Source organism: Alosa alosa, chromosome 20 (assembly GCF_017589495.1).
Source record: "Alosa alosa isolate M-15738 ecotype Scorff River chromosome 20, AALO_Geno_1.1, whole genome shotgun sequence".
In the NCBI taxonomy this organism is placed as follows: Eukaryota; Metazoa; Chordata; class Actinopteri; order Clupeiformes; family Clupeidae; genus Alosa; species Alosa alosa.
In genome coordinates this window covers 14271379-14284739 of record NC_063208.1, presented here as the reverse complement: position 1 = coordinate 14284739, position 13361 = coordinate 14271379, and the positions used below count along the sequence as shown (strand labels likewise).

At 44.9% G+C, this 13361-nt stretch overlaps 1 protein-coding gene across 4 annotated transcripts in view; it reads left to right on the top strand.

Moving 5' to 3' along the window:
- The first annotated feature begins 750 nt into the window (after nt 1-750).
- LOC125285019 (tenascin) overlaps nt 751-13361 on the top strand; it is a 33294-nt gene continuing 20683 nt past the window's right edge. For 2 of the 4 annotated variants that reach the window (XM_048229202.1, XM_048229200.1), the window contains exons 1-4: nt 751-855; nt 5887-6659; nt 8060-8959; nt 12118-12233. In XM_048229202.1, the coding sequence (XP_048085159.1) occupies nt 6251-6659; nt 8060-8959; nt 12118-12233 (1425 nt within the window). In that variant the 5' untranslated portion in view covers nt 751-855; nt 5887-6250. Of the gene's footprint in view, nt 856-1034; nt 1143-5886; nt 6660-8059; nt 8960-12117; nt 12234-13361 lie in introns of those variants that run through there. The other 2 variants (XM_048229203.1, XM_048229201.1) reach the window with 2 other exon arrangements.

Here is a 13361-nt window from a genome sequence, read left to right as displayed (position 1 = left end):
TGTGACCAGAAACACAGAAGGAAAGGAGTGGGAGTTGGGAAAAGATAGAAATCCTGAAATAAATCCTTAAATGAAGTAAATAAGGGAGACAGAGAAAGAAAGGACAGAGAGAGAGAGAGAGAGAGAGAGAGAGAAGGGTGGGAGAACCAGCAAAAAGAAATATACTTAGAAAGATAAACATGGGGCTTCTGAAGACAGTCTATGAGAATAAGGAGGAGATAACAAGGACTGTCTCACTAATACCATAAAATGTCTGGGAGGACAGAGAAATCACATCAAAGCTCGAGCACAGCCTCTCGAAACATCTCAAAAATCAGATGTTTTCCATTGAAATCCACCGCCCAGAGGGGACCTGTAAAGCACATAGAATTACATCAGAGAGAAAGACAGAGAGGGGAAGAGGAGACAGAAAGAGGGAGAGAAAGCAACGGAGAGAGAGAGAGAGAGAGAGACGAGGAGAGAGAGAGAGAGAGAGAGAGAGGAGAGAGAGAGAGAGAGACAGAGAGAGAGAGAGAGAGAGTGACGAGGAGAGAGAGAGAGAGAGAGAGTGACGAGGAGAGAGGAGAGAGAGAGAGAGTGACGAGGAGAGAGAGAGGGGGGTGGGGTGGGGGGTGAAGAGAGGGAGGAAAAATTCTTGAAGTATGAGAAAATTTTACAGCTCTCCTCCCCTCTCTCTCTCTCTCTGTTTCTCCCGCTCCCGCGTCTATCTCCATCTCTCTCTCTTTCTCTCTCTTTCTCTCTCCATCTCTCTTTCCCCCTCCCTTTCCTAGTCAATCACAACTTTCCTGAAGTAGGGAGAGAGCGCACTGATCTCACTGACAGACACAAGGTGTCCAGGAGCCAGACTGATTCCAGGTAGGCATCCTCATTCTCTGCATATCAACACACACACACACACCCAAACACACACATACACTCATCCTTGGAAGCACACGCACACACACACACACACACAAACACACACACTCACTCACACACCTTTATATAAACACATAGAGATAAACATTGTTCTGTAGTGCAGTAGCAAGCTACTTTGAGGAGGTCTGCAGGAGCCTAGCTACCTTGAGGAGGTCTGCACATCCTTTTGAGTGCATCTTCACTAACGCTTCTGAGACTGTCTATGGCTCTGGCGCTGCCCGAAGGTAGTTTAAAGCTTGGTGTACTCACAGTTTTGGACTTGGAGGATGCATTTTTATTTCATTAAATGTATTTCTTTGTTTGATAGTTTTTTTCTGTGCACTTTCTGTAAGGCGTTGCTTTGCTATGTTAGTGGAGATTATAGCAATGCCAGAGTCTGGCTGTACTGGATGCCCTCTCAGTGCACTGATCTGCGTTGATATCAGGAGTAGAGTATTGAAGGCTTCAAATGCAATCCACTGTATGCTGTAGGATAGGATTGATCAATCATTTCAAAAGCCACACAATATTATGTGACTTGAGATTTAAGAAGGCACTGCAACTGATGAGAATTAATATGTATCTTTTTCTACATTTGAGAATTTAAGAGTGGCAAAACAAAAGACTCTTTGCAAGATGAGCATGACTTGATCAACCAGGATTTGTTAAACATGAATATCTATGTGCATGTTTGTTTTTCTTCAACAGACCATAATATAACATTTATAAGAGTAGTAATGAGCATCTGCTTCACATCAGCGCTTTGTAGTGATAATGACAGATAATACAGTTTAAGTAATCTGATGCATATGACCTTCTGTACCTGAATATATGATAGGAGTAGGCTGAACTAATGAAATAACTCAGTTGCCTGTTATAATGGTGGAGTGGCAGTGAACAGTGGCAGAAGGAGTGAGATGCGTTGTGAGGTTCTGGAAGTGACTTGTGGTGTGGTTTAAGCACTCTGTTTCTCTCTTATACTAAGTTTTGGTTTTATAGAAACTGATTCTGGAACAGTTTTGGAGCAAATCAGTTCTGTGTTTTCTTGGATGCTTTGTTGGGCAAAAACAACAGAAAAATGGATTTTAAAATTTTCATATAACAGTCTCTTATAATCATGGTGGGGAGAGCACTGCGATGCTTTAGGCAAACACATTTGGATGTCTGTGTGTATTATGTTGGGGGCACTGTATTGTTACTTTTGGAAAATGTGTGGGTGGTTGTGTGTGAGTGGAGGGGGTGTTTGTTAGTTTGTTGTGGTGGGGGCATAGTGATGCTTTGGGAAATACTGAATCTGGTGTAGATCACTTGCAGAGACTCCTTCAAACTGAAGTGATGCGGTCACCTGAGTCTGCAGGATGTGAGTGCATGTGCATATGTGAGTGTGAGCATGTGTGGGTGTGCTTTAGTGTGTGTGTCTGTGTGTGTCCGTCTCTGTGAAGAAAAGACAGATGTGTATATGTCTCTCTGTGTCTATACATATGTGTGTGAGCATGTGTGTGTGTGTGTGTGTGTGTGTGAATAAGAGTGACTATGCTGACAGCACTTTCTCTCCTCAGAGACACACATTTTATGAAACTGGACCTTTTCCAGGCTGCAGAAAATTGAAGTTGACCGTCCATGAGAGGCTGAGGCTACTACGTTTCCTCTCCTCTCCTGTCCATCGCTACTGTTTCTCCCACCAGGACTTTTCATCTTCCAGTGTGTGTCTCTGTGTGTGTGTGTCTCTGTGTGTGTGTGTGTGTGTTTTTTTCTCCTTGCTTTCCTCCTTTCGCTCCCAGAGCGCTCCTCCAGGGAAGCATGACGTTATCGTCATGACGTTTCTTTCGCTGCGCTCCGTGCTGGCGCTCCAGGAACCTAACCGAAAGGCTCGTTTACTGCGAGGGGCTTTGCACAGCTCCTGTTTTTGCAGGAGAGGAACCTGGGTGTGTGTATGTGTGTGTGTGTGTGTGTGTGTGTGTGTGTGTGTGTGTGTGTGTGTGTGTTTGCGCATATGTGTGTGTGTGTGTGTGTGTGTTTGCAAATATGTGTGTATGTGTGTGTTTATGTGTGTGCGTGTGTGTGTTTGTGTGTATGTGTGTGTGTGTGTGTGTTTGCGCATATGTGTGTGTGTGTGTGTGTGTGTGTGTGTGTGTGTTGTGTTTATGTGTGTGTGTGTGTGTGTGTGTGTGTGTATGTGTGTGTGTGTTTGTGTGTGTGTGTGTGCGTGTGTGTGTTTTATATATGTGTGTGTGTGTGTGTGTGTGTGTGTGTGTGTGTGTGTGTGTGTGTGTGTGTTTGGCATATGTGTGTGTGTGTGTGTGTGTGTGTGTGTTTGCAAATATGTGTGTATGTGTGTGTGTGTGTGTGTGTGTGTGTGTGTGTGTGTGTTTTAAGTGGGTGCAAGTGTTTTTGTGGGAACAGTTTTCTCTTAAGGGGATACTTTGTTGGTGTGTGCGTGTGTGCAGTGTAGAGAGAGCAGAGTTCTGGCCATAGACTCTCCAGTGTAGATTTCTGTGATGATTTGTGAGAGGGCTTCCTGAGGTGCTGAGGTGTGTGTGTGTGTGTGTGCTTTCTTAGGGGATTCTTTTGCGGAAAGTTGCAACATTTTCCATCCCTGATTTGATGCATGGAGCAGAGCACAGACACTTGTCCCAGTGTTGTGATGAGCTAGGTTAGAGATCAGTCAGTCTGTGTGTGTGTGTGTGTGTGTGTGTCCGCGCGCGCGCGTGTGTGTGTGTGTGTGTGTGTGTGTGTGTGTGTGTGTGTGTGTGTGTGTGTGTGTGTGTGTGTGTGTGTGTGTGTGTGCGGATGTGTGTGTGTGAGAGAGAGAGAGAGAGAGAGAGAGTAGATAAAAAGCAGGGTCTTGCTCCCCACATATGGACAAAGCTGTTTATTTGTCTGTGCCAATGAGATACGATCCGTGTCGGGAGGTGAGGTCGACAGCTCTGGCAGGAAAGGGGGGGTGAGAGAGAGAGAGAGAGAGAGTGCAGAATAGACGTAGCGGTAGTAAGGTGGAGGTAGAGCAGAAGAGGAGGGGAAAAAAACACAAATAAAAGAAAAAGGGGAGAAAGAGCTGGAGAAGGAAAAGGGGGGGAAACAGATGAAGAAAGGATAGATAAAAACAAAGAGAGAGATGACTGAGAATTGGTACTTATGTGGACCTTGTGCACTGTCCCCAACAATAAAAACACTCATAGCCCTGTCCAGTCTTCTGACTGAGTTACGTTACTTGGACCTATTTATGTATACAAAACATTTGACTCACTGCACATTCACATAACTTAACTCAGACAAAGCGACACCATGATTTGATTGGGCTTAGAGGTCTGCACTCCCGCGGTAGACCCGCGGGACCCGACGCAAAAGAGTACGGCGTGGGACAACTTTTGAAAGCTCTTTCTTGGGGAGGCGGATGAGGATGAGAGTGCGTTGTGGTGTGGGACAAATCGATGATTCACTGCACTCCCGCAAATTAAATATGTGCGTAAAATGTGCTAGATGTTCTGTTAGGCAGCATTAAAAAACAGGGTTTAAGCATAACTGACGGATAGCAGGCCTATAGCCTATATTGTCGTTTACGTGGGTTCAATTTGTTCCTGCTGCTTAATGTCAAAACTCGAAATCGAAAGCATGACAGAGGAAGAGGGCACCAGACTAGGCCTACTTCAGTTGTTAGCCTACATTCAGAACCAAGAAACTGACATCTGGAGTCTTTCTCAGGTGTGTGTGCTCCTTTCGCGCGGGCTTTAGCGGGCGGGAGCGGGACATCATGTTACAGATGCGGGCAGGAGCGGGACTAAAAATGACACATTAATGCGGGAGCGGGACAGAATATTGCGGGAGTGGGCGGGCGCGGGACTGAAAAATCAGTCACGCGCAGACCTCTAATTGGGCTACTTGGAGCGTGCTGATCTTTTCTTACTGTGTGCTGAGGTAGATCCTGGTTCTTGGTGAGACCACATGCGATGAATATAGGGCAGGCTTCAGATGTCTCCAGAGCCTCTGGGCCTTCCTCTCTGTGATGACAGAGGACAACATAAGCTCTGGTTATCTCAGGTCACTGGCCATGTGGCAGGACTGATTACAACAACATGGCATAGGATAAAAATGCAATATAAACACATGTGTTTGTTTATCCACATACATTTGCTTAACAAATGCTTTAAAGGTGCTATATGACATTTTCCTTCATCAGAACAAAATCTTATCCTAAACCTTTGATCTCAATTTTCTTAAAACATTGTTTAATCACTGTAAAATGGGCTATCAGAACCACACGAAAGTCTGGCCATGTTGCTGTAAACAGCTTTTCCAGACGAGTGGGTATTTAATTGTCAGCAGGAAATTACTTAATTTTGTTAATGAGCATTGTAGCATACCATCATTACAAGTGGGAGTTATCGAGGTCCTCTAGTACCCAACTGTTTTTCTGAAATATACTGTGTGCAAACAAAGGCTTAAATTTCCACTTCAAAAGATTTTTTTTCAGTATCTAAAGAGTTACAGAAACACATAGGCTACTTAAATTTTATGATTTCCCCTCATTCTCGTGAAATGTCATTGCATGGGACATTTGCTAATCGTTTGTATTTCATCATTAAAGAAGTTGTGAGTGTCATGAGACTATAACTTTATGTGCCCTTAAAACAATTTTGATGGCTGGCTCAGATAAAGGAGAGAGAGAGAGAGAGCAGGTTGTGGTGAAACATGCTACCAAAGTGCACTAGTTAGCTGTGTATGATAGTTTATCCTGTACACATGCATTCTGCGCTGTTGCTGGTGTTTTCCTATTAAGTCTGTAATAGAAAGTTAGCTAGTAGCTTTCTAGGCCAAAACTCAATCTCTAGTACACTTCTAATTACACTCGAATAAAGAACGACCAAACACTAATATTTGGTCTGAGTGTTAGTATGCTTATTCTTACATTTGCACCGTCTTGCTGCTGTCATGCTCATGTACACAGTCTGTCGTTCCTTCTATCTCTTATTTATTCACTGTGTCTTTCAGGAACATTCTTCAGAGGCCAGGGGATAGAGGCTTCGAGTGGGGGTGCCAAGGGAACTCCACCACTCTGTCATTTCTGGCAGACTGAAGGGGACTCAAGCGCTGGATGAGGCAGTAGAGGCCATTCATTGTCATAGCAACCACGACGTGTTTTTAGCACCTCTGGTCTTGGCATTGTCATAGCAACGAAGACTTTGACATCTTTTGGCTTGTCCTCTTCATTTGAGGCTCAGCAAACTTGAGAAGCTACAGACTTACTCCCAGAGGAGTTATATTTCAGTCTAAAAGCTGGATTTGTATCCACATCTCTGACTGAGCAAACTCCCTTTCCCCTGCCATACAGAATTGTGTCCACGGAAACAGAATCATGCTGGTCCTATTCCTCACTCTTCTCATCCTCACCCTCCCAGGCCCCGCCCACCTCTCGACTGACAGCGCCGAGAGCCCACAGGCCACCAATGGCAGGGTTTCCCGTGACACCAAGCCCAAGGGTCAGCCAATCAAAGTGATTATCTCAAACAGCTGTGCCCAGGGTGACTCGACCGGCGGTGATAAGGAGCTGGAGCTCGACCCAGACTCTCCACTGGTTCTGACTCACCGGATCCGTCTGGTGCCGACCGCCGGCGGCGGGGGTGCGGCCGGCACGTGTGGAGGGTGTGAGGCCGAGTTTGCCGCGCTGCGTGAGCGTCTGGAGAGGCTGGAGAGGGAAGTGTCTGCGCTCAGGGAGAAGTGTGGCGGGCCGGAGGGAGGCTGCTGCGCCTCAGAGCAGAGCAAAGGTACTCACACACATGTGTACACACACACACACACACACTCAGACACACACACACACACACACACACACACACACACACACACACACACACACACACACACACACACACACACACACACACACACACACACACACACACACACACACACACACACACAGACACTCAGACACACACACACACACACACACACACACACACCCTTTGACTCTCACCTGCCTGATTACCCTCTTCTTTCCCTCTCAATGGTGTCCTTGCTTCTGTCTCCAACAATGTAATTCCCTCTATTGCCCCTTTCCTTTCATTTCTCTCACTGATTTTCTATCTGTTCCTTGTTGTCCTTTAAACAAACCAACAAAAAAGGAAAACAATGAAGCTATACTGGAATCTATCTCTCAAGCCAAGCCCACTCTCTCATATGTCTTTCTGTCTCCCTTTTTGTTACTAATCCCTCTCTTTTACCCCTCATATCAATCTCTCACTCTCCTAACCCCACTCCTTCTCTGTATATATATTTTTTTATATTTCTCTCTCTCTCTTTCTCTCTCTCTCCACTCCACTTTTCCCTTCCAGAATGTTCTCTCATACTCTAAACCCCAAGCCTGCTCATTATCTGAGCTCACACTATGATCACATTAGCGCTTGGCTACAGACACGCCTGACCTCAGCATGTTGCTCTCCCTCCCCGAGCCTACGCCCTCCTGCATCCACCTTGTTACTCTCCCGCTATTGTTATTACTATTGTTACTACTATGGGGGGGGGGGGGGGGGGGGGGGCTGTTACATGGAACCACTAGATCAGCTCAGGGCACCTCTTGGATACAGTTCACAGGGGTCTATTAAAATCAAATGCAGCAATGATTTTTAGTGCTGCGTGTTATTGATTTAACATGGCAGTGAGATACATCACAATTACCTCAGCCATGCCAGTATTGAAATAAAGGCTTGACTGAAGGGTAAAGGTTAGCAATGGCAACAGTGGCTAGTCATCTTGCCCATGATGAGTTGCACCCAAATGCATTGGATAGATTGACTATTCTTAAATATTTGGATATCATCCTGCATCTCTTTTTGGGCGTGTTTATGTTTCCAGTCTTAACAAGAGTTTGTAGCCAGCTCAGAGTGAATTTAAGAGTCCTGTGGGAATGGACTGACTCATGTTGTCCTGTTGAGGGGCTAATAGCGGATAAATCTGGAACTAAGAGCTAGGGTCTGTGCCTGATCTTGTGGCGGCCTTGGCCAAAGCTGTACCCAAATCTGGAGTGGGAGGCAATCTTTTATAACCTCTCACGCTCCTGTAAATACCATTTTTGTTTGTTTTCTGTTGCTATGTTGTTCATCATCATCATCTTCGTCATCATCACCACCCTTCGTCTCTCTTCATCTTTCCTCATCTTCCTCAGGACCAGGCTGCACAGTGCCCAGGCCACTGACGTGCCCTGACGACTGTAACGATCAGGGCCGGTGTGTCGACGGCAAGTGTGTTTGTTTCCCTGGTTACAGCGGGGACGACTGCAGCGATTCGACGTGCCCAGACAACTGCAGCGACAACGGGAAGTGCGTAAACGGCCAGTGTGTGTGCAATCCCGGGTTCACGGGACCTGACTGCTCCACGAGGACATGTCCTGATAACTGCAACAACCAAGGACGCTGTGTGAACGGAAGGTGTGTGTGTAACCCCGGTTTTGCCGCACCAGACTGCGCAACCCGAAGCTGTCCCGATAACTGTAAAAACCGTGGAAAGTGTGTGAATGGGCAGTGTGTGTGTGACCCCGGTTTCACCGGACCAGACTGCTCCACAAGGGCCTGTCCGGATAATTGTAATGACAGAGGACAGTGTGTCAATGGAAAGTGTGTGTGTGATAGCGGGTTCACAGGCCCTGACTGCTCTGAAGCGACCTGCCCCGACAACTGCAACAACCGGGGGCAGTGTGTGAACGGGAAATGTGTGTGTGAGAGTGGTTTCACAGGCCCCGACTGCTCTGGCAAAGACTGTCCGAACAACTGCAGAAACCGAGGCAAGTGTGTGAACGGGCAGTGTGTTTGCGATCCCGGGTTCACCGGTCCCGACTGCTCCACAAAGACGTGTCCTGACAACTGCAACAACCGCGGCCGGTGTGTCAACGGAAAGTGTGTGTGTGAGGCAGGCTTCACAGGTCCGGACTGCGGAACCAAGTCCTGTCCAAACAACTGCACCAACAAGGGCCGCTGTGTGAGAGGGAAGTGTGTGTGCCGGCGCGGGTTCACGGGGCCCGACTGCAGTGAGTGTGAGCCAGGTCTGAGCGGCCCAGACTGCTCCACAGGTGAGTCTCCTCAATGCCAACCTTCAGTGATAAATAACATTAGGCTACACTTCGATTAAAAGTACTATTCAAGACCAAGGTCACTTCACATCAAAAGTACATATCAAATTCACTAAACTACCGTATAAAAAACACTGCCTCACAGTAAGATCTTCAGGTATGCTAAATTACATATTTCCATTCTACATACTTATATTGAGTAGTTATGCAGTTGTGTCACACAGGAGTTTTCTCATGCACTAAATATTTGGTTTTCTGAATCATCCTCAACATGGTGACTGTTAGGATCTGTTCTGGTGGGAGAGCAAATATGCCTGTTAGGAAAGGTCAGCCTACCAGACGAGCTAGTCAGGGTTATGAGAAAGTGTGGGTGGGTGTGTGTTAGGTGTGTGTGTGTGTGTGGGTGTGTGCTGGATATTCACCAACACAGTGGATCAGAAACTAAGCCAAAAAGAACAGTTGGCAGGCACAAATGGACTCTTTAACCTTAAAAGGGAAACAGCATTTCTCGCAAGTGTCCATCCTACAATCATAGTGCTCTTCCAGTCATGTTAAATAAAGAAGTTGTAAATGAGTAGGCAAGGTCATACAAATTAGCATGAGTTTGTAATTGTAAATAAATCAGTTCTTAGGGACTGTTCGTTAATTATAAACGGGGCCACCGGAGGGTTTTTAAGTGCTTCAATCAAAAGTTGCATGACCCTCCCCTGCCTGCAAGAAAATTTTCAATGACCCTCCAGCAGCATTTTCAAAAAAGACATGACCTCCCCGGTTAATTGTCGATACCTTCCGCCCACGCTGTTAAAGGTAAACTATGCAGTATTGGCATATTCTTTACTGTTTTCTCGGTTTTTGCTTCTTTTTCGCTGGCTCTGTCATGACGAATGTCTGAGAAACTCCATCTCTTTTTCTAGCCTGGCGTGCAGGGCCGTAGTCACCATAGACATTGAGGGGGATGTGTCCCCCCCAATATTCAAATATGACCAAAATGTCCCCCTCCAATACACGGACATAGAAAAATAAAGAAAGAATAAAGCGCTATACTAGGCCTACAGGAAACCAACACACATCTGAAGTGTAATCAAACGTAAATAACGCACAAATTAGTGACCTATGGTTCCAGAGTGGTTTGTACTGGTGATTTTCCGTTTTTCGTTAGTGGCGTGCGCTATCAAAAGCTTCCATTTACTGCACCCTACTACGGTGAGGTAGGGCTGTCAACAATATCGCAAAAGCTACCGGTACAATTTTCACAAAACTTCTTGAAAAGGTGTAGCACAGGCTAAGGAAATCCCATACATGTTTGGAGCCGATCAGACTGAAAGGGAACATTTTCCATATTGTAGCCTATTTTCGCAATGATAGCGAAAGTGAAACGTTTTATTTTAAATGATGAATTTGTGCAAGCCTGTGTCATTTCTTTCACGTCTTTCAACATAAATAATGCCTTCATATGCTAGTAGTAATGCCAGAAATTACCGTTTATAGGCCTCTTAGAAATTATTGTTGCATCTAGATAAAATCTAAATTATTAAAAGACAAAATCTTAGGCTCCTAACCTATGAGTCTAAGCCTTAGTTTAAAAAAATCTTCAGGTGTAAGTAATAAGTCAAAGAACCACATTCTGTGTAATATAGAGGTTATCATAAGATACTCTAGTTTGTCATTTCTTTTAAAGTATACATTTTGAACACAAATGGAGTCACGGGTCCAGGGATGGATTTGAATGGGCTTACTGGGCCCAAGAGCTCAGGGGGCCCTGAAGCCCAAGCCTCTGTGTGAAGTTGCTTCTTCTCCCTTCTCTTTTCACAAAACTCACCAGAGGGGGCATCTGTGTCCAGGGGTTCATAATCCATCCATGCCATGCTTATGTCCGTCAAAAGTTTGGAATAACCTAATTGACTGAGTATCTTAGTATCTTCGTAATCAACCATCTTTGTCGTCCTTTCATTGGAGAGTCGCCTCAAAGATGGTTGATTACGAAGATACTTCATGAGAGGCCATTTCCTGTCCCTGGATATTTATGCAAATAGGGTAGCAGTACACGCCCCCGCACATTTATGCAGTGATCGGGCTCTCTTTTTAACATTGAGGTCTATGGCAGAATCCAAGAATTTCCCAGAATTTGTCAAAGTCTTATTTTTCTGAGCAATGGATGCACATTTCGGACACGGTATCATGATTTCCAAACCCTCCTCCCTATTTCAGTAGAATGTCGTGATAGTATGACCCTCCAGTCGGGAGAAAATCAACATTAATGAAGGTGTACACCAAGTTTATTTTGTACTCCGGCTTGTCTGGCGTGGAACCGAGGCGTTCAAACGTCATACGTCAGTGACACGCCCCTGTGCAGGCGGGAACTGAACCAGAGCCCGTCTCTGACTGAACTCTACTTTGCCCTCATAGACATGAACTAGGACGACCCATCTTGCTACGCATAGCTTTGGTCGCCTCGCGTTCAACGGATTTATTTGCATAAAGATGGGCTTCGTCCAGCTTTTTGATGCGCGACATTTAACAGAGAACATCCTGATTGGCCTGTTTCAGTTCAGTTAATGGCAGAGGCAGAGTGCCCCCCAAAAAGGAACATTTAAGACCCATTTCACATCAGACTACACGAAAGTGTACCCTTGTCTCATATGAGTTCAAAATAACGATAGTCTTGCATGCTGTTTGTAACAGTGACTTTAGCATTGCCCATGGCGGGTTAAATGATGGCAAAAGACATGTTGAGGTGAGTTTAACAAGTGTCATTTCATGTGCATATTATTCAGGACTAGCCTACTATTTGCCAAGGCTACATAAAGACCAAACTACCAAAATCTACATATTTTATTATCACAGTTTACTATAGGCCTTCCTTAGATGTCTGCATCTGAGTAGGCAAGGTCATACAAATTAGCATGAGTTTGTAATTGTAAATAAGAATATCACTCAATCTTATCCAGTAACAAGATAATTTGTTAGTATTCCAGTGAGTTTTATAATAGACTATTACACATTGAGAAAGATACAAAAGTCTTAGATCGTCTATTAGCAGACAATTCATGAACTGGAAACAAATATCAAAAAACGATGTAATTAATCACGGAAACAATTCATCAGGGCCCCTGTAAGGTTTAATACTTGACCTTGACTCCTACTTACCCTGCTTCCAGCCCTCACTGGTGTGACGAGACTCACTACTAAGGATATCACAGAGTCGTCAGTGACCCTCACCTGGACTCCTCCTCCAGTGCAATACGACTCCTACCAGATCACCATCACCAGTCAGGTAAGGCTGCAGTCATGCAGCTGTCCCCACAAACACTAATGACACATACAATCCACTGCTAATGGACACAAAACACTGCCGCTAATGAAGAAAACAAATTTAAATGTGTTACGAAAGGGTGCAAAGACTTTTATTTTGAAACGCCATTAGAGCTTGAGCAGAGGAAACAAAAATGGTAGCCTTGAGTTTGAGAAGAAAGAGAGTTTGAGTAGCCTATGATGTAATCCGATCAGTAACAGTGGTCCCCCCTAGAGAGTAGCCTAGGCTACTGTGTGCTGAGAAGTGAGAAATAAACTTCTAAAGCTGTGAATTCAATTAAATGTCAAGTTTGGATGCTGCCCCAGCCCACTAACCACTATAACACCAGAGTGCTAATGGACACAAGGTAACGTGAATGTTTACTGTCAATTGCAGTGCACTCATATTGCTAACAGACACAACCATAAGACCATTCTCAATGCTAAATGTAGTAGCCTAGTAACAGATGCAATAACCTTACTGTACATTGTGAATGGACACAACACTAGGCTACACTGACATTTGGAAACACACGGCTGATAGACTTGCAGACACACTGCCACAAGATATAGCCTACACTGCTTACAGTAGCCAACATGTAGGCCTATGTGCTAACAGTTATCTGTGTGATCTCTAGCCTACTATAAATAAGTAATAGCCTACAAACTGTTAACAGTATCTTCATCTACCAATAGAGCCCACACACTGACTGCCTCTCACCAACAGATCCCTCACACTGCAAAATGTTTTATTTGGACTAGGCCTACTAGCAGATATTCAGAGCAGGCTGCCAATAATCACTTCAACCAGCACAAGACGCCACATAGGCTACTGTTACCTGACCCTTCACACAGCAGGTTGTTAACATTGTGAATAGACAACAAAGTGCAAAACCCAAGGCCACCACACAATCATCCCCACAAAATCTTCTGGTGATTCATTTTTATCTTAAATAAATATTTCGGATGTTTGAGGCATATTTTATTGTCAGGATCACTCAATCTAAAAGGTCAGTGACACTGACTGTTTTTTTGGCACAAGGCCTAACCACACAGACAGATGCTAAATTTGTTGAAAGCTTCCAGGATAAGATGTGTTTGTGAACGGGAT